This window comes from Lissotriton helveticus, chromosome 5_1 (genome assembly GCF_964261635.1).
Source record: "Lissotriton helveticus chromosome 5_1, aLisHel1.1, whole genome shotgun sequence".
In the NCBI taxonomy this organism is placed as follows: Eukaryota; Metazoa; Chordata; class Amphibia; order Caudata; family Salamandridae; genus Lissotriton; species Lissotriton helveticus.
This window is the reverse complement of record NC_136065.1, coordinates 2,012,280,518-2,012,302,178: the sequence shown is the minus strand read 5'-3', so window position 1 is coordinate 2,012,302,178 and position 21,661 is coordinate 2,012,280,518. Positions and strand designations below refer to the sequence as shown.

At 47.6% G+C, this 21,661-nt stretch overlaps 1 protein-coding gene across 1 annotated transcript in view; it reads right to left on the bottom strand.

Annotated features, from left to right (window-relative positions):
- The window catches only part of LOC144756182 (E3 ubiquitin-protein ligase TRIM39-like), a 132,603-nt gene that overhangs the window by 79,767 nt on the left and 31,175 nt on the right, over positions 1-21,661 (bottom strand). Inside the window, exons 2-3 of the mRNA XM_078645774.1 lie at positions 11,956-12,533; positions 2,149-2,244 (exon numbers count right to left, since the gene is read on the bottom strand). Of these exons, the coding sequence (XP_078501900.1) occupies positions 2,149-2,244; positions 11,956-12,372 (513 nt within the window). The 5' untranslated portion in view covers positions 12,373-12,533. The remainder of the gene's footprint in view (positions 1-2,148; positions 2,245-11,955; positions 12,534-21,661) is intronic.

The following is a 21,661-nucleotide window of genomic DNA, read 5'->3' as shown; positions in this document are numbered from 1 at the left end:
ATACTGGTCATATTTTGTAATACCGAGTAATGGTAAAGGAAGGACCGACATGTGAAAGCTGGTTTCAATCTCCTTGTACTGAAGGTGCTTTGGGGAAAAGGAAGCCATTACCTCTGATCTCTTCCACATAGCCCCACAGCCCGCTACCGAGGGCTATACCGGTTGTTAAAGGCCCTGAACTCTATAATGAGGGAGAAGGTCTTTAACAACCGGTATAGCCTGAAGCAGAAGGGTTATAAGGCTATTAGAACATTCAACCTACATAGTGTAGAGTGTTGTAAATTAAAATGGGAGAAACAGAAAGACAATCATTGGAATGTTTGAGCAGCAGACAGCTTACACCAGACATTATAAACCCACAACCACTTCATTCTCTTCAATGGCACACCCATCATTCCACCATTCTAATTTTCACTTCAAATGCAAGTGTAAGCTCTAAGCTGGTCAGCAATAAAGCCCAACAAGAGAATACATCACAGGCTGTGTCCTGGCCTCCTATTTTCAAGATGGAAGCAGGATGTATCACAAGACAGGCTGTAGTCACGATTTAGATCTCAAGACACTGATGATTACACGAGCAGCGTAGGGAGGCGTGTGTCATTGCTTAGAAAGGTCAGGTGTTACTATACACAGGCTCAGTGGTTTTCCATTGGAGCAGCATAAAGTCCAGCCTGTTAGAAAATGGCTTTCTCTGAAAGGTCACCGAAAACGTTTCTGCCTACCTCCTCCTCTTGTTCTGACCTTCTTTGTGTAGGACATGGGACTTTAAGCACTTAACCACTGCTGACCAGTGCTAAAGTGCACATGCTTATCCCCTAAACATGGTATCATTAGTTTGCACTGGTTTCGCATATTTAATTTACCTGCAAGTCCCTAGTAGAGTGCACTACCTGTGCCCTGGGTCTGTAAATGAAATGCTACTAGAGGGCCTTCAGCACGGATTGTGCCACCCACAAAAGAAGTCCTTTTAACATGTCTCAGGCCTGCTACTGCAGAGTCTGTGTGTGCAGTTTAACTGCCACTTCGACTTGGCATTTAAAACCCTTTGCCAAGCCTTAAACTCCTCTTTTATTACACATAAGTCACCCCTAAGTTTGGCCCTTGATAGCCCGTAGGGCAGGGTGCTGTGTATGCAAAAGACAGGACATACATTTACAATTTGCATGTCCAGGGAGTGAAAAACAACTATGTTCGTTTTTCACTACTGCAAAGCCAATTCCTCTAATCGTTTATCATTAGGAATTCCTAAATATACTTTTAAGCTGTAATTCCTGATTAGAAAGGAGTAGCAGTGTCATGGTTTATATAATTGGAAAGGTAATGATAAATCCTCTTTACTGGTAAAGTTGGATCTAACTTTACAATTTTATAAATGCCACTTCTAGAAATTGGACATTTCTCTGCTCTTACAGCTCTGTATGCCTGCAGCCTGTCTCCAATACACGTCTGGGGTGTGTGACAGATTCACTTTGTGCCTTCCCTCCACAAACAGCCACAAACACAGGAAGGTTGAGTGTGTCGAAGTGCCTATCTGCATTCTGATGGCGCATCCTGGGCAGGATGGAAGGAAGAGCTGACACTTACACCTGAAGGGGCAGGGTCCTGTCCCCATACAAAGGGCTGATTACCCCCTACAGGTAGTCTAGAGCTAGGGTTAGGAAGAAAGGGTTTCTGTGTACTTCAAACCCAGCATGCTCTTGGCGAACACTTTGGTTGCAAGGCAGAGTCCAGCTCTCCTCATTAGGGCAGACAGCAGTAGAGGCAGCAGGGCAGGCACAGCTGAAAAGCAGGCCTTCCAGATCAGCAGTCCAGCAGGGTGTCAGTCCGTGATGCAGCAGAGCAGTTCTTCTGACAGAGTTCAGTTACAGGACCAGAAATATTCGATTTGGTGGGATCAGAGACACAGTACTTATACCCAGATGGTATTTGAAGTGGGTGTGACTTCAAAGAAGGCTCACCATTGCTATTTATTTTTTTCCAGGTAAAAGTTATCCCCTTCCATTAAGAGAACTGAGGAAAGTCTCATGGTTAAGCTTTAGAGAAACAAAAGATAAACAAATAGCAACAATGCAATAGACAAATAAATGATGACAAAAGTTCATAACAATAATGTGATACACTTAAAGGAACAAAGATGTGCACCAGTACCTGACACGCTGCAAGTCTGGAATCTTCATCGATCATCAGTCTCTGCACCTTTTCCAGCTGTTTCTTCAGTAATGCCAGACTATCCAGAAGACGGGGCTGAGGAGACAAAAAGGGTGTCAGAAGCGGTTTGCTCTGGAGCCCTGAGGTACCAGAGGCTCAGACAGTTTCAATGCTTCTGGGGACCTAAAATGAGTCTAGCTCATAGTTAACAGGTCACCTGACCTTCTGTCAAAAACTAGAAATATACAGGCTAAGAGAGAAAAAGGTGCAAAATGTTGCTTAGGCAGCAATGGATAAGGTATGAAGAGTGTAATATTATTATGTGACATTTCCTATATTATATGTGATGTTATGGCACCATTATATATGCAAGGATGCTAGCCAAATTATTAGTTGCATGGAAGTGCAGCTGGCATGTACTCCCAAAGCAACTACTTCCTCTTTGGGAGAAAAAGAGCATGGCAACACTTCCACCATGCCATGATGCCATGGCAGAACTTATGTAAACCTTGAATCTACTGCTCCAAGTTGGTGGTCATTTCCAGGTCTCACATAACTGTCCCGGATACCTCTTAATAACCCTTACACTTTTGCAAGAGAGTAGATTTCAAGTAACAGGAGAGTTTAGAAGCCGGAATAGGACAGCAACATGCTGAATTTAAGTTGTCACACACTTACAGAATTGTCTAGAAGAAGGCATCAGATTGTCAACAGATCCTAGAATGCTGAAACCTTTTGATACTAAATCATGGATGAATAATTCTGTGTACTCCATGTTCAGACAGTTTTGATGGGAAAATGACACTCCACCTGCGTTTTAAAACCAGTCTTCTGAATAATTGACAACCACCAATACATAAGTGGCTGTCATTTTGGTGGAGTGGTGTGGCTCACTGGTTAGAGGCGGCAGACCCGGGAGCAGAAAACGGCCCGGGACCAGGGTTCAATTCCCGACGCGGCAGGGTCGTGGACCAGGGTCAGCGGACTCTACAATTCGCGCCTCGGTGGCTACTCTAACCAGGGATCACACTCGGCAACTCTGGGCATTAAGCTTGCCTCATCTCTACAAGGGCCCCCCACAGACGCCGGGGATGCCTGGTTTCACATTGGAGATACCCAGAAGGGACCATCTCACAGGGAAAGCCAGGACGGGTTCCCCAGCGGTCTCCAGCGCCGGGACGCTTACGGGCAGCTGTGCGCTTTACAAGTCCAACACATTTACATTTACATTCAGTCTGTGTGTTGTACTGGTGCCTTTAGTGAAAGCTGCTCACACAAGCATAGCAGGTACAGAAACAATGATTTACAATGCAAGCTTCACTGTTCATTAAGTGAGAATAGTTTGTGTTACAGGGTCAGACTGATTTGCATATGGCCATGTCTGAACTGGGGTGGCAGAGTGGGCTAAAGAACGGGGATGGATTAAACCCAGCTCTGTTGACTGGGTGTGAGTGTTTGATTGGTTCAAATGCTCCGTCCATCACCATCCCCTTTTGTACCACTTTGTTCGCCATAAGTTGGCAGGGTATGCTCAGACGTGAGTCCCTTGCTCACTTTGCCACTGGATTCAAGCAAGCCGGGCTGAAGACGGCTGAAATGCCAGAAACCGGTCCTCGGAAGCTTGTTTCCGGTCCAGGGAAGGCATGGCATGGCAGTTCGGGCTGGACTGTTCCCAAGAGGCACAGGGTCAGACTGATTTGCATATGGCCATGTCTGAACTGGGGTGGCAGAGTGGGCTAAAGAACGGGGATGGATAATACCCAGATCTGTTGACTTGGTGTGAGTGTTTTATTGGTTCAAATGCTCCGTCCATCACCACCCCCTTTTGTACCACTTTATAACGGCAGTGGTGGTGGCAGAAGAGGTGGTATGTTTCCTTTATATGGGAAGCATGCACCGAAGATGCTTGTACTATTACTGTTGCATCAGTGTAGAAAGCTCGCACTATGGATGTCTGTGCTGTACCTGTTCTGTGTGTAAGTGCGCTCCGTCCTGTGAATAAAATCTGAGGGAATTTTGCACTGCAGGTTTCTGTGATGTGCCTAATATTTATGAGCGAAGCTTGCACTGAAGATGCCCGTTTTGTAGTTGTTGACCAAGCGTGGTTGGTGTGTCACAAGTCCGAGACTTGTAATGCTTCACTGTTGTTTTTGATTGTTTACTCTTGCCAAAAATATAAAAGAAACAGACAGTTTTGTCTCTCTGTGCTTGCACCTCTCCTTTGAAGATTCACATACAAAAGGCAACACGCTGTCACTCATGATGACTGGCATGCCGATCATCAGATAACTATCCAGTGGGCTGATCAGAAAACTGAACAAAAGTTGCTGCACAGACATGGCTGTAGGACTGGCCCTGCGGTCGTCTGTTTGTATGCTGGCCTGGGGACTGCTCCAAAATGTTAAGGATACTGCAAATAAGCAGTAGCTGAAGGCAGCTGAACCAAAGTCCAACTCTAGGTATATTGTGTATTATCTTATAAAATCCTGAAGTGGTCCGTCTAGTACAGAACTAAAAAGGAGCCAGAATGAATAACGTGGTGAGCCAGCAATCTAAACCGGGCAGTGGGAGGCAGAGAAAAAAAATAACAATCTACCTCAATATAAAATGGATCAGACCATTTCTGCCCCAGCACTGAACATTTGCATGGAAGCTGGGTGGGTAGACTTAATTATTTCCTATTAGGATAATACATTTTTTTTCTGAAAACAAAATATAATTTTGTTTTATAAGAGAGGCTATTTATAATGGTATTTTTATTTTGTTACTTTTTTGGAATGTTGTATGTGTATACTCAGCAATTGGTCAGAGGCATGTATTGCTCATGAACTTATACAGAAAGATTGCAATTTAAGGAGACTTAAGAGATTCAGCCCTTTAACTCTTCCATTTTCGAGGTTGTACCTCAAGGGACTTAGGATTACAGATTCTCGGTTCTTTAAGATAACGAATAGTTTTCTTACCTGTCGGTATAGTTTTGCAGCCTGAAGATCTTTCTGGATTCACTATGCTGTGCATTATTCCGCGGTCTTGTGGTTGGGTCCGGAATCGTAGTCTTTTCTTTGTTTTTTTGGGGGGGTTTTCGTAGCCCAGGTGGGCGTCGGCGTTACCCCTCTGTGGGTGTATTTCCGGTGACGTCGCCATGCTTCCTGCGGAAGCTCCCACTCTTGGGCGCCATCTTCGGATTCTTTTTTCCGTGTTTGTTCTGTTTCCAAAGTTATGGCAATGTTCCATTAAGTCATTTTTACTTTTAACCTTTAAGGAGTTTAGTTTTAGTATTTGTCTCTGTTTTTACCACCTTTTCTCTCTCCCAGCCTCATCTTTCTGGCAGAGGTGGGTGGGTTCGCTAGTGAATCCAGAAAGATCTTCAAGCTGCAAAACTATACCGACAGGTAAGAAAACTATTCATTTTGCAGCGTGAATCTTTCTGGATTCACTATGCTGTGCATAGATTTTGTAGCGGTTTCTCATTTCTGTGGCGGCTGGGTGGAAGATGAGCGTTGGTTATTGAATATGTGTTAAAGCACCTTTTGTCCGACTTGTGCTTCCCTGTTCATCTGTATATCCACACAGTAGTGCTTCGTGAACGTGTGCACCGAAGCCCATGTTGCCGCCAGGCATATGTCTTCTATGGGTGTGTTAGCCAGGAAGGCTATTGTAGCACCCTTTTTTCCTAGTGGAGTGGGCACGTGTCCCCTCTGCTAGTTCTTGTCCTGCTCGCTTGTGGCAGAGCTGTATTGTTTGTGCGATCCATCGTGCAATGGTCTCTTTGGTTACTGCTTTTCCCATGAAACTGTTGGCGAATGACACAAAACTGTTTTGTTTTCCTGTATCCCTTCGTTCTCTCAATGTAGTGCATGACTGCCCTTCTGGCGTCCAGGGTGTGCAGAGCTCGCTCTGCGCTAGTGGCTGGTTTTTGGAAATAACTCGGTATCTGTATAGACTGGTTCATGTGGAACTTGGACACCACCTTTGGCATGAAGTGTGGGTCTGTTCTCATCACAACCCTATCATTGTATATTTGTATGTAGGGTTCTTGTAGCGTTAGTGCCTGAAGTTCGCTTACTCTGCGTAAGGACGTTATTGCAACCAGGAAAGCTGTTTTCATTGTCAGCATCTCTAGAGTGGCTTTGTGAAGTGGTTCAAAAGGCTCTTTCATGAGTTCCGTTAGGACTATGTTCAAATTCCATGCAGGTGGTGGCACCCGTTTTGGTGGTGCGATCCTCTTCGCTCCTTCCGGGAATCTTTTCACCCCTTGCGATGTGAAGAAACTCTTGCACGTTTCTCCTCTTGTGTAAGCGACTATCGCTGCCAAGTGAACTGTTAGCGAGGATGAACTAAGGTTCCTCTCCAGCAGGTGCGTGAGGTACCTTAGCACTATGGAGTCCTTCTTCATTTTATTGTGAAGCTTTTCTCTTCTGCACCACATTGTGAATCTTTTCCACTTTGCAACATAGCACTTTTCGAGTGCTGGGTTTTCGTGCCTCCCGAAGAACCCTCAGGGTGCTTTCTGGTAGTTTTAAATGTGCAAACTCTATGTCCTCAGGAGCCATGCCACCAGGCTCAGGCTCTCTGGTTCTGGGTGCAGCACTTCTCCGTTCTGCAGGGAGTGTAGGTCTTTTCTTTTGCCGAATCTGTGGGGTGCACACTGTGTCATCTCCATGATCTGCGAGTACCATGTCTGTCTGGCCCACTGCGGTGCGACCAGTATCAGGGTCATGTTGCTCGTTCTGCATTTGCTGAGCACTCTGTGAACCAGTGGTATCGGGGGAAAAGCGTAAGCAAATGTCCCGGACCAATCTATCCATAGGGCATTCCCCAGGGATCCCTCCTCGGGCTGTCTGGATGCAAAGTCTTGGCATTTTGCATTCTGGCGTGTGGCAAAAAGGTCCACTGATGGTGTTCCCCATCTGTTGAACAGCCACCTTGTCTCTTGTGCATTGAGCTCCCACTCGTGGGATGCCGATGTCTGTCTGCTGAGCCAATCTGCTTGTACGTTGTCCTTCCCTGGTAGGTGTATGGCTAGCAGGTCTATCTTGAGTGGGATGGCCCATCTCCATATCGCCTGTGCTAGCTTTGAAAGCATGGCTGACTGTGTCACACCCTGCTTGTTGATGTAGAACATTGCTGTGGTGTTGTCTGTTTGTATCAATACCTTGTGTTAGTACAGCCTCGCTTGGAAAGCTTTCAATGCAAGGAAGATTGTCTTCAATTCCAGGTAATTGATGTGCTTGGTCGCATCTGCTGGCGTCCACAGTCCTCTCACTTTAAGTTCCTCCATGTGAGCGCCCCATCCCTTCAGGGATGCGTCTGTGGTGATGGTCACTGTTGGTGTTGGGGGCGTTAGAGGCTTTCCCCATGTTATGTTCTCCATGTTCCACCATGTCATTTCCTTCTGCACTGAGTGCGTTACAACCACTAGATCTTCCCAACGACCTGTAGCTTGTGACCATTGCTCCTGTAGCCATTCTTGAAAGGGTCTCATGTGGAGCCGTACATTTGGTACTAGGTGGATGCATGATGCCATCATGCCCATGATCTTGCTCGCAGTCCTCACTGTCCGAGCTTGCCCCTTCTGGTAGAGCCGAGTTTCTTTCACTTGCGCGCTCGCCCTCTTCTCGCTGGGGACCACCTTGCCCTGTAAGGTGTTGATCTGTGCTCCCAGGAAAATCTTCACTTGTTCCGGTTCCATTGAGGATTTCTTCCAATGGATGGAGAACCCCAGGTTTATGAGCGTGGCCGTCACTGTTTGTGAGTGCCGCTTGCATCTCTGGTATGAGTTTGCTTTTACTAGCCAGTCGTCTAGGTAAGGATATACGTGTATTCCTTTCTTTCGTAGGTGTGCTGCGACCGCTGCGAGGCACTTTGTGAAGACCCTTGGTGCTGATTTTATCCCGAAGGCTAGTGTTATGAACTGGTAGTGTTTTTCTCCGATGGTGAATCTGAGCATATGCCTGTGCTTTCTGTTCATTGAGATGTGTAGGTAGGCATCCTTGAGGTCTATTGTGATCATGAAGTCCCCGATTTGCAATTGCGGGAGCAGCTCTTGCAGGGAGGTCATTTTGAACTTTTGCGTTCTTATGAATCTGTTCAGGAACCTTAGGTCCAGAATGGGTCTCATAGTTTCGTCTACTTTTGGTACCAGGAAGTACGTTGAGTATACACCTTTGTTCCTTTCCCTGAAGGGTACTGGTTCTATGGCCTGCTTCTGCAGGAGCTCCTTTGCTTCTTCCTGAAGACGCTCTAGTTGTTTGTTTGCTAGTGGTCTTCTTTTTGGTTTTCTGCTTGTTGGCCTCCCCTCCAACTCTATGCAGTATCCGAATTGGATGATGTTGAGAATCCATTTGTCTGATGTGATTTCTCTCCATTTTTGGAGGTAAAATCTTAATCTTCCTCCCACTGGTGTTATGTGGTTGTAAGTGATTAGTTTGTGTAACGATTGATCCCTCTGTACGTGCTGCACCCTGGGATCTTTTCTGTGGGTTGGCACACAGAGTTTTTTTAAGTCACTTAGAGGCGGGCTGCTGACCCCCTCTTTTATTCTGTCCACGTCCATTTCCTCTCCCTCGAAAGGACTGGCCTCTTGGCTGGTACTGCCAGGACTGCTTATGCTGACCATGCTGAACTTGTGTGTCTGCCTGGTGCGTTTGTTGGAAAGCCTGGTGTGATGTACCTGGCTGGTTTCCACCTCTCCCGCTGGGTCTTTGTGACTGGGTGCCCCTTTTGCCACCTCTGAACTGCAATGCTCCCATGGACCTTGCCGTTTCGTTATCCTTTTTCAGTTGGCTGAGATTCTCATCAACTGGTGCTCCAAACAAGGTTTTGCCGTTGAACGGGGTGTTCAGGATGCTGTGCTGCACCTCGGGCTTGAAACCTGAAATCCTGAGCCAGGCGTGTCTCCTCTCAGTGATGCCCATCATCATGAGCCTGCTGGAGGTGTCTGCTCCATCCAGGGCAGTCTTGAGGCAAGAATTTGCCGCGTTCTTCCCTTCGTCCACCAATTTCTCGGCCTTTTGCCTGGAATCTTGGGGCAGGTCTTTCACCAACTGACCGAGCTCCTCCATGATCTGATACACGTGCCTGTTGATCAGGGCGTTGGAATTCGCCATGCGCCAGTGGGTTGCGGCATTCCGTTCAATCCTTCTGCCCACCAGGTCCATCCTCTTGCTTTCCTTATCTGGAGGTGGCCCAGAAGTAGTGGGCACGTTTGCCCTCTTTCTTGCTGTGGCTGTGATGATGGAGTCTGCTGAGACCGTGCCCTGAATGTAGGGTGGGTCTTTTGACGAATGTTTGTGTTTTTTCTCCGTCCTGGGGGTGACCGCCTTGCATGTTGCGGGCTCCTTGAATGCTTCCCTTCCCTGAGCCAAGACGCTGTTGAGCATGGGGAGGTACTGGCTCTTCGTTTGGGTGGGGAGCAGTGTCTCTAGAAGGAAGTCTGATTTCTGCTGCTCTTCGTTGAGCTTTAGCCTGAATGCCGCTGCGTCAGTCTTTATCACCGAGTTGTAGGCCCCGATGTCGTCCGGCGGCGAGGGCCTCGAGGGATATGGGTCGATGACCTCCTCTGGGCTTAAGGTGTCGACATCCAGATAATCCACATCTTGTGTTTCAGAGGGAGCAGACCCGGGGTCCGTCCTGCTGTCCTCCTCCTCCTCATAGTTGTAACTATAGGTGGGACTCACTTCCTCTTCCTGGTCTATTTCCTCGACGTCAGCCGCCTGTTCCTCGGCGTCTTAGTCTTCCTCCTCGACCACTTCTACAACCTGTGCCTTGGTTTTGTGGGGGATCGTGTAGACCTTCATCTTGGTGTCGAATTCCTTCTTCCGCTGCAAGATGCTTTCCAATTCGGCCTTGAGGCGCCTTTTCTTTTTCTCCATCTAGGCCGCGTGTTCCGCGTCGGATGGCTCGGCCGCTCTTTTCGGCGGTTGGCTCGGCGCCGAGCTGATCCTCGCTGTCGAAGGCTTAGTCGCCGAACTGGATTTCGTGTCTCTGGTCGGCGTCGACCTCGAAGTTGCCTTAGGGTCCTACTCCCTCGACGTCGAACGATCCTTTTCGGGAACGTTTTTAGACGACTTTCGCTGTTCAACAGCCTTCGGCGCCGGGGACTCCTTCTCAGAGGATCCGCTGGGCCTGGATACAGCAGTGGGCGCCGAAGTTTTCGGCGCCGGCGCTTTCGAGGTCTTGCCCTCGTTCTTTCGAGAGTCAGAGTCTCTCGGGTGTTTAGGGGCCGTAGAGTCTCCTACCTTATCAGAAGTCTTGGTATTATCGGTCTCTACGACCGTGTAGCCCTCGTCTTCGGCGGCGGCGTTGTCCTCTTCCTCAGAAGACATCCCCAGTTCGTGAAGGGATGGAGTCGGGGCTTTGCCCTGCAGGGTGGTGTGCGCTACCCTCTGCCTCGCTCTCACACGAAGGGTCTTCGGGGTGAAGACAGAGCAGGCGTTGCAGTCCTCGCTCCCGTGGTCGACCGGTAGGCAAAGGTCGCAAACCGGGTGCTCGTTCTTCTGCGTGTACTTGTGGTGGCAGTTACGGCAGAACTTGAAGGGCGTGTTGTCCATCTTGAGCGCTCAGGGGGCCCCCTGGTCGTGCATTCGTCCACGGGCGTCGAAGTTTTCTCCTTCTCCTTCGTCGGCCCTTGGTTGATGAAGTCTCTTGAAGTCTTCGGAGTTGTTTTTCGTCCAATTTCTGTATTCGTCGTCTACTTTCCTCAAAAATGTCTGGAGCCCAAACGGGAACGATTCAGACCCCACCGCGGAAAAAAGAATCTGAAGATGGCGCCCAAGAGTGGGAGCTTCCGCAGGAAGCATGCAGATGTCAACGGAAATACACCCACAGAGGGGTGACGCAGACGCCCACCTGGGCTACGAAAAAAAACAAAAAAAACAAAGAAATGACTACGATTCCGGACCCAACCACAAGACCGCGGAATAATGCACAGCATAGTGAATCCAGAAAGATCCACGCTGCAAAATTACTTCCTCTCTTAAGCTCTGCTACCTTCCCAGTACTGCTCCTCTTCTGTTTTTACTGGCTTTAAATATATGCATGTATCATAGTAAAAATAGATGCCTTCGGCAATATGCCCATTTCACTAAGGTGGGTATGTAATGCAAAAATTGGAAATCACCTTAATAAGGGTTACACTTGCACTTCAAGTAAATTTCAGACTTTCTAAGGAGTCGTAATGAATTCCAAGAGTAATCCAAAAAATCTTCAGCAGTTGTAGGTTTTCAAGAATACTCCAACTTGCTAAAATTACCCAGATGCAATTGGAAATGCCTACATTAGATCACACTCTGTGGCATGGAAGCATATTCTGTGTACGTACTGTGGTTTAGCAATGTAATCTTTAGCATTATGCCCAACTCTAGCAAGTCAGTCAAATGCTTTTATTCGGCATATAGCAAAACGATGAAATTTAATGGAGCATTATTTCAATGATACAGATGAAAGGTTAAAAACACAAAATAAAACACAATTGTAAGTAAAATTCATAATACAGTCATGCGGCCATGATATCAGAAGCAATGTAGCTCAAATTTAAACAGGGTTAAAAAAGTTGATCAATGATTCATGAGAAGCGTACACTCAAAAGTGAAGTTAAAATAGGACCATGATTTCTCAAGAATTGCTGTAATTAATTGATCTTCTGATGTGAAGGGATTGTAGTACATAGTATATGACAGCTACACAACAATATTCAGAATCTATGCAAACAAACATTAAAGTCACATACATAAACCAACAAAAGTAGTAACCTATCTGTAGATGACAGCATGAACTGCTGGCTGCAAATACTAAAACAGCACATACCTTGTCATCCTGGACAGCGTCCTGTATGAGAGCCACACTGTGCTCCCTGTGATGATGGGAGTCCCGGCAGACCAAACAGATAGGGGTTCCATCGGTCTGGCAGAAGAACAGGCAACTCTCCCCATGCTCCGCACATGCGTCCACTGGCATAGGCAGCGTCTTTGACCGTTGAATCATTTCCACTATGTTTGCCATTCTTTTGTTGGGCTTAAGGTCACTGCTCCGGAACAGCTGCCTGCATTCTGGGCACAAGGCGAGCTTATTCTCCATCTCCTCCTTCTTTATGTACTCGGTGATGCATTGGAGGCAGAATGTGTGACCACAGTCAATAGTTATAGGGTCGGTGAAATAATCCAAACAGATGGAACACGTCACTTCCTCTTCGAGGCTGGGTGAAGCTGCTGCTGCCACCGCCATGGTCAGCTTTGGTTTCACTTCTTACAGGTGAATGGTTATGTCTATAGAATGTGTGGATGTAAGACTATTCTTTCTGATGCAGAACCGTGCGTGAAGGATGACACTTCTTTGCTATGGACACCCAACCAGTATCCACCGTCCCACCTGGGAGTTGATGGTACCTGCGGAAGCAATAATAGAAACAACTGAGTGTTGCCACTAGTGAATGGGACAGCCAGGATGGAAAGGTGGGGGGTTAGGATAAATATATGTAGTAGGAAACTGATGCATATAGCACATGACAGAACAACCATGTTTGAAGAGTGACAGACCTCAGCATGAGATAGCGAAGATTAAGGAGTGTATTAGTAGGAAAGAGAGCTTGGGCAGAAACCCACTGAGTGCACGTGTTAGGCCAACAGACAAAACCACGGAGGGCTCCCTGTAAGTGAAGCTAAAACTCACCACCCTACTCTTGTTTATAAAATTGACTTTCCTCTTTGACTAGATCTGACCACTGTATACTTGGCTAGGGTAATCTGGGTTTTCCTAACAACTGTTGGATCCAACTGCATGAAGTTCTAGCCGAAAGACATATCACACAGTGACCAATCGCCAGTCCATACAAGGATGCATTCAATGCAAGGTCTTCTTGAAGACATTTTCGTCATATCAATACTCCTCATGCCCTCTTCCTCCAAGGAGATTTGAGCCTATCCTTTCCTTTGATGGGCTCAGGCATAACCTAAAGCTGCAGCATATCCTCTCCTGACACCTGGATAATTTCATACTAAACATTCGATGAGATCTTGTAAAAATGAGCCTCAGCTTGGTAGAATTTCCAAGAGCCCCCACTTCCCAACTTGGGCCCAATAGTCCTCTCAAAGGGTGTGAAATCCAAGGACTTAAAAAATGGTTCCAGGGCATTAAACGCAAACTAGCAGCCCTTTAAGCATATTCCATAGGATTTGTAAGATTGGAATCTAACAAGTTCTATCTCGCATCAAAAGGACAAGAGTACTACTCTACGTGGGGTGGACATAGCCTGGTGTGTGGCGGCCCGTAAAAAGCGTTGTGATGAACTGGTTCGGGATGAGGCGGACATGAAGGCGCTCGAGCGTCGGAGCCGGGAGGCAGGCGAGGAGCAGGCAGTGCGACAACTGTTCCTGGCGCAGCAGTCCTACGCCTCTCTCCTGATGGATGAGGTCTGTTTGGCAACACGTTGCAGGATATGTCAGTGGGGTGACAAGTCGGGTAAGATGCTACATCGGCTCTGCCAGGGCACTCTTCATCCCCAGGCCCTTCCCGGGGTGCTGGATGAGGGTGGGGTGCTGATGACGGACCCTATGGCCATAGCGGAGAGCTTCGCCACATATTATGTGGATCTGGCACAGGGGGGAGTAAGGGGGTAGCCTGGGGTGTGTGTGCACTTATGTTGATGTTGTTTTTTCTGTTAGCTTTTTTTTTCTTCTAGTCCTATATCACCTATTCATGGACTGGTCTCAGTGGACTTTGCGCAACCCGGGGGGGGGGGGGACGGGAGGTGTTGGGGGGGTTTAATATCCTAATTGACACACGATGTCAGGTGTTTTGGTTGTTCCTTTGAAAAGGTCAGTTGCTTTCTTGCTTATGTACAATCTGATACTGCAGTTGCCTCTGGGGTACAGAGCCCTGCGACATATGTGCAATTTGACAATAAAATCTGTTTTAAAAAGGACAAGAGTACAGAACAGCTCTGTAATATTACAATGCAGCAGATCTCCTAAAGGGGACCACCCCGCTCCACTTCACCCTGTGGGAGCCATTTTCATTAAAAAAAAATATGTATGTGTTATTTTACAATGATATGATCGGTACTTTGGAATATTTCAGTGCTGCACATTTACATAATACTGCGCTATGAAAATTGAGTGCTTTGCCGGATTCATTCTGTATGTATCTTGTTACATTTGCCAGTGCTTCAAAGACGGAGGTCAAATATCTGGCTACGTCTCCTGACAAATTGCAGCTAATTTTTTTTATTGTTCGGACTGAGGTTTGTGCAGCAGGTCATCTCACTTTGCAATCAGAGAAAGAACAGTGAATTCCTTATGTGACAATATTGCTGGGGTACAGAGAGTGTGAAAGGAACGGCTGTAGCATGTCATTTATTGTAACACACAACAAAAAGGAAATTACCTGTAAATGAACTATACTTTTAGACGTTAGGAAAGTAAAAATTAAGCCAATTTATTGTAATTCTGAGGTGTGGAGGAATTTAAGCTTTTAACAGGATCAAAGCAAACCAAGACACTTTACTTGGTGATGTACAAATGACAAATATTCACTGAAACAAAATGTACACATTTTATAATTTCTGTGCAATATAGTTTTATCAGCAAAACTGCATGTCTGTGAAAATTTAGTGGCCATTTCAATGGAAATGTGCGGTCTCTAAATGACTACGCTGCCACACATTGCTTTAGTTACATAAAAAAATTACCCACCTCATTTTGATATTTAGCTAGGTGGGTCGCAACACTTTGTTGTTCTAAAAAGCGGGCCATTAATCTAAAAAGTATGGGAAGCACCAGTCTAAGACATTATAAAAAATGTGCTATTTTGGGAAACAACCTGCATTTTATAGGGTTTAATTTTAGCTCCAGAGCATTGAGAGCAGAGCAGAGCAGCTGACGTTGAGACTCAAATCTGGTTTCCCAGCTCTGAAGTTGCCAGCTCTAGCCATTACGCCACCTCCTCTCCCCACTTTCATGATTAGTAGGTTTCTATTTTAGGTGGCGCTAAGAGGAGAAATAGGCTGGTGCAAGCTGCCTCTAACAAATTAATCACTGAATAGTGCACACTACAAATTTACATAGTAATTAATTGTAATTCTGAAGCTTATAAAGCGCATGGTTACACTTATCAGTGTGTCCCTGCGCTGAATAAACCGCTGAGGAACCCGTCCTGGCCTGTTCCTGTGAGGCGCCCAACTCCTGGGCACCCCCCTGGTGAAGCCAGGCATCCTTAGCGATTAGGGCCGGTGTGGAGACTAAGCAAGCTATTGCCCAGAGTTGCAGCGTGGGACCCCATGATAAGAGTAGGCACCGAGAGGACTGCAGATCTCCCGAGGCTTCGCCGGGAGCAACGGTGTTCTTTTTACTCCTCCTGTTGACATTTTAAAGACTTGTGCCTACCTGCTCAGTGCACAACGCTTAGCGCCCAGGAACCAGCGCTTAGTTATTCTTTGGCTGCCCCTTCGCCTGCAATCACGACCCAGACCGCCAGACCGCCTCCGCTGATCGCCCCCTCCTTGCCTCGAGTGGAACGGGCGGCCATCACACCTTGGACGGGTCTGGGCTGGGCGTGCAGTCTTCTGGCTCCTCCCCCCCTGGCAAACTGCTTAAAGGGCTTACAGCTGATCACCTGCACTGACTGCAGATCTCCCGAGGCTTCGCCGGGAGCAACGGTGTTCTTTTTACTCCTCCTGTTGACATTTTAAAGACTTGTGCCTACCTGCTCAGTGCACAACGCTTAGCGCCCAGGAACCAGCGCTTAGTTATTCTTTGGCTGCCCCTTCGCCTGCAATCACGACCCAGACCGCCAGACCGCCTCCACTGATCGCCCCCTCCTTGCCTCGCGTGGGGAGTGGGACGGGCGGCCATCACACCTTGGGCGGGGCTGGGCGTGCAGTCCTCTGGCTCCTCCACCCCCTGTCACGCCCCATTCGAAACTCCCCTCACATGTGTCCCTATATAATCACTTCCCCTTACCGACGGCGCAGCGGGCGCGACGAAGGCGCGCCGAAGTTGCGCCTAAGTTAAGCCCGTCTGCGCCCGTCCGCGGCCGACCGGGGCTAGGGGCACATCACCCTGCCTATAGTATTTCCTACACTTCTTCCCAACTTCACAGACTACAGGGTCCGTGGGTTCTATCTCCCTCGACACACTCACGTATATCCCTGTTTGATTTATCCTCTGCTTCTCACTGCTCTTGTTCATTAGCCTCTCTCATCCCTGCTCCTCCCCCCAAAGAGGAAGCCACCGCAGTTCCAGTTAAAACCCTCAAGGCTTATTATTTGAATACCAGATCGGCGGTGGCTCATTCACATGAACTATCAGTGCTGTTAGATCTCCACGCACCGGATCTTCTCCTCTTAACCGAGACATGGTTCTGTGATGACTCTCTACCTACTTTGCTAGCCACTCTGCACGCCCCTTACTACGCCCTTCGAGCGGATCGTTCATTTGGCAGAACGGGGGGTGGCGTAGCAGTCATTGCTCGCGCTGATCTTCCATTTCAACTGCTTTCTCTCCCCGACATCGCCACCACCGAGTATCTTGCCATCCGCACCACGTCTATATCCCCCCCTCTCACCTGTGTTCTCATTTATCGTCCTCCCCAGTCACCTCTACGCTTTCTCCCTGATTTCCAGGAGGTGTTAGCCACCCTCTCTGTTAATAACTCTTCTGTGTTACTACTGGGTGATTTCAACTTCTGGCCCTCTGACCCAGCAGAGTGTTTATCTTCAAGAGAGTTCTCAGACACACTTCTATCTCTTAATTTTGTTTCCCATGTATCCTCCCCTACTCACGTCAAGGGGCATATCTTGGACCAGATTTGGTCCTTGAACTGCCCTGTTGACTCCCTCTCTATTTCTCCCTGCACTTGGTCTGATCACCACTTGATTTCTTTTGCTCTCCCTATTAGTTCTACACCTAGGGTCCCCCTTCCTAAAAATGTCTGGGTCCGCTCGTGGAGCAGAGTTGACCCGGCGAACTTGTCTGTCCTTTTAAGTGCTTCCTACCCTGCCTTACACGGTCTTTCCACCTTGGCTCAGGCCAACATCATTGAACAATGGCTCTCCTCAGCCAGTGAGTCCATTGCCCCTTTGAAGCGATTGACCTCCAAGCGGGAGAAAGATGCCAATTTGTGGTTTACCGATGACCTCAAAACCATCAAATTATCGGTACGCCGTGCTGAGAGGGCCTGGAGGAGAAACTATTGTCCCACCTTAAGAACTGACTTCACTACTCTATTAGCCCAATATAAGAATGCTATCTTGGTCGCTAAAACAGCCTATTTCTCCTCCAAGATCCTCACAGCCGAGAACCAATCAAAGGAAATCTTCTCGATTGTTCAGAACCTAGCCTTTTCAGATCGCACCTCCCTCAAGCCCTTCCCCTCCCAGGCCCTCTGTCACTCTTTGAATAGTTTTTTCATTGATAAAATCGCCGCTATCAAAGCAAACATCCCTTCACCTTCCCCGTTTTTTGTTGACCCTCAGTGCCCTCCTCTGCAAGGACAACTAAATTTTCTCCCCCTCCTGACCAAGGAATCCTTTACATCATTAATTCCCCTCGTAAAATCTGGCTCTCCCCTTGATACCTGTCCCGCTCACATACTTCGTCACATTTACACCTCTTGCCCCGATCCTCCCCTTCACTTTCTTAACAGCTCCCTTTCTCAGGGGGTTGTCCCCAACCCTTTGAAGTCAGCTATTATTTTACCTATTTTAAAGAAGCCTGGCGTGGACCCTTCCATCCCAGCCAACTATCGCCCCATTTCTCTCCTACTATTTTTGGCCAAGGTGCTCGAGCGCCATGTCACCAGGTCTCTGAGCACCTTTGTGGAAGAGAATGGGGTATTGGCTTCCCGTCAGGTTGGCTTTCGCCCCGCACACTCTACGGAGTCCGTAGTCCTTTCGGTCCTTGACAACCTCAGGGAGGGGAGGGATACCAATCAATCCCAGGCATTGGTCCTCCTCGATCTCTCTGCCGCCTTTGACACGGTGGATCATACCATCCTACTTTCCCGTGTCGCGGCGGCGGGGATCGGAGGCACGGCCCTGGTATGGTTATCCTCCTTCCTGAGGGACCGCAGCCAGGCAGTTCGCCTGGGTGACTTCTCTGCGGACTTCCGGAAGGTCCAGTGCGGGGTCCCCCAAGGATCCTCCCTTTCACCTCTTCTGTTTAATCTTTACATTTCTCCCCTCATTTTTTCTTTAGAACAAATGGAGGTCTCCGTATATAACTATGCGGATGACCTCCAACTTGTTTTCAACCTATCTTCTTCTCCTGCTTCTATTTCTAATTTCCAGTCTATTATGATTTTTATCCGGGACTGGATGGATTTCAACCACCTGAAACTCAACCCCGATAAGACAGAGTTGGTGTTGACGGGTGGTTGCTCCAGTCCCTGGTCTTCACTTTTTTGGCCCCCTTCCCTTGGTCTCCCTCCGGTTCCCTCTACCTCTGTCAAGACCCTAGGTATCAAACTTAACTCTCACCTTACCCTTCACTCCCAGGTTAGTTCTGTGGTTTCTTCTTCCTTTCTTTCTCTCCGTACCATCTGCAAGGTCTCTCGATTTTTCACCTTCGAGGCCTTGATGCTGATCGTCCTTGCGATGGTCATCTCCCGCCTGGATTATGGCAACGCCCTATATGCAGGTATACCTGCATATAGTCTCAGGCGGTTGCAGATGATTCAAAACCAGGCGGCTCGGTTGGTCTTTAACCTTCCCAAATCCTCACATGTCACTCCCCTCCTGAAAACTTTACATTGGCTCCCGGTCCGGGAACGTGTCCAATTCAAGCTTGCGACTATCACCTACCAGGCTCGACTGGGCACGGCCCCTGCTTTCATTTCCTCGGAGATTATCCCTTACCTTCCAGCCAGGGAGCTCCGATCTTCTTCCCAATTTCTGTTGACAGTCCCCCGGTTTCGCCGGAAAAAGTGGGGGGGTTCAAAATTTGCGACCCTTGCCCCAGCTCTCTGGAATTCATTACCCTTAGAGCTCAGATCCCTAACTCCATATTCCCAGTTTCGAAAGAAACTTAAAACCTATCTTTTCAGTAAAATCTTTACTTAGTCTCCGGTCACCTGTCCTCTTCCCTTTGTCCCTTGTGGAGATCTGCCAGTTACAGCGCCATGAAACCGCTGGTGAAAGAGCGCTATATAAAACTTTTTTAACTCAAACTCTAAACTCAAACCATGCCGAGAATTATCGGGTCCACGGAAATTTGAGTCAAGACCGTGCCGCAACGGGAATTGAACCCTGGTCCCGGGCCAGACCTCTGCATCAGGGTCTGACGCTCTAATCAGTGAGCCACACTCCTCCTCAACGTCAGCGCAACATACTAGGCAAATCACTTAATCTCCCTGTGCCCATCATAAATGAATGTGTACATAACAGGTGGTAATGAAAAGCACCGGTGTCGTCGATTAAATGCCACTGCTGAGCACATTACGCACTGGCACTATCACCCGAGAGGGTATTCTTGCACTGAGCAAGTGTTAATTTAGCCAAACCTAGGACCTAGTAGGACTACTCCAAAAGCAAGGTCTTCAGCTTCTTGCTGAATTCAAGAAGTAATGAGTAGGCTGTTAAGTGTAGCAGCAGGTCATCCAATGCTTTAGGAGAGATATAGGAGAACTCTCGACTGCAGGATCTGGTTTCTTGTAAGGATAGGACGTATGAAAGTAGGAATCTGGATGACCAGAGATGTCTAGGAGCTTTGTGAAAGGAGATGCGATTTTTAAGGTATACTTGTTATGTAGTGCCTTGAAAGTGTGGGTGATGAGTTTGAGTTGTGCTACTCAGTCTATTAGGAGCCAGTGAAGCTCCTTTAGGTGTGGTGTGATGTCTGTGGCATGGGAGAGTGAACGTTCTAAATGGTCTGCATCTTTCTGGTGAGTTTTTTGTTGATTGCGTGGTCCAGCTAGCTTGTGACCAGGACATGTGTGATGGTTTTCCAGGTGGTAATTAGGAGCCATTTTAAAATCTTCCTCAGCATTTTCATAGCATGAAAGCATGAGGCGATGATGGAGTGGACTTGTGCAGGCATGTCGAGTTTGCTGCTGCTGATGATCCCAAGGATCTTGGCGTGAGGGGTCCTAGCACTGTTAGCCAACAGGAGGAGTTCCACAGTGAAGTGTTCTTTTCGAAGGTCACAATTTGGTTGTGTCGGTGTTCAGCTTTAGACAGTTGGCCTTCATCTAGTGAGCGATTTCAGTCATGAAGGCACTAAACTTGATCCAGGTACTGGGCTTCTTGTCCATTAGGGAGAGAATGAGTTGAGTGTCTTCGGCGTAGGATATGGTGTTGTGAGAGCGGATGATGCTAGGTAGACAGATGATTTATATGTTGAAGAGGGTTAGGTTCAGAGAGGATCCTTGCAGAACTCCGCAGATGACGTTGCGGATGCCCAAGGTATACAGTGCCAAGCAGACAGAGTCTTTCCAGTCCAGAAGAGCAGATCCATTGGAGTGTGTGTCCCTGAATTACAATCTTGTGTAGGCATTATATGAGGATAGGATGAGATGAGACTGTCAAATGCTGCAGAGAAGACCATTGCAGAGATGAGGGCTATTTCCATGCTGTGGTTGCGTCTGAAACCAGACTGAGGGGTGTCGAGGAGCAAGTGGTTGTTGATCTATTCAGTGAGGTATCTATTGATGATTTTCCCAAAGAGCTTTGGCCAGGAATAGTAGCAGGACAACTGGTCTGTAGCTGGTAAGCGTTGAAGGATTTCTTCAGCAATGGGAGGACAATTGTGTTTTTCAAGCATCTGGGAAGGTCGCGTTCGAGATAGGGGCATTCAGACTGGGTGCGAGCATGGTTGCTGTCCTCTGAAGTAGGCATGGTGGGGGCAGATGGGCCTCCGAGTGGATGGACTTTATGGTGGCAGTGGTTTCTTCTGGTGATAGGACTGGCTTGTGGTTAGCATCGGTTCTTTGTTAACATCCACCAGCATTTGGCGAGCTTTAGCCAGTCGACTGTGGGTTCAAGTTGAGGTAAATGGCAGTGGTATAGTTGCTAATAAATTAAGTGACTATTACAGCAGTCCTGCACATGGTAGTCGAGTTGGATGCAGCCACAGGTGAGCTTAAATCATTCACAATGGCGAAGATTTCTTTGTTTCTGTTGGTGCTGGTATTGATACGTTCCGTAAGGGCAACACATTTGGTGGTTTGGATCATTTGGTGGTAGTGCCTTGGGTCATATTTGAACGTGCTCCTACCTGCATTGTTCTGGCTCATTTGTCATCTGTGCTCCAAATATTTGCAGTGGTGTTTCATCAAGCGGAGTTCCTCCGTGTACCAATTACCCAGTGGTCTAGATCTTGTTGTATTACTGTTTAAAGGGGACCAGGGAGTCGGTTAAGGGGGTGAACCTATTGTAAAAATTCTTAATTGCTTAGGGGAGGCTGTGTTCAGGTCAGCGGGTGTTGAGAGCATCATTCCAGTCCAGGTCAGGGATGAAGTTACAGTTTTGATAAGCTACTCTGGTGGTGGTGGTGTGTGTATTGAGAAAAAACGTTAAGGTGGG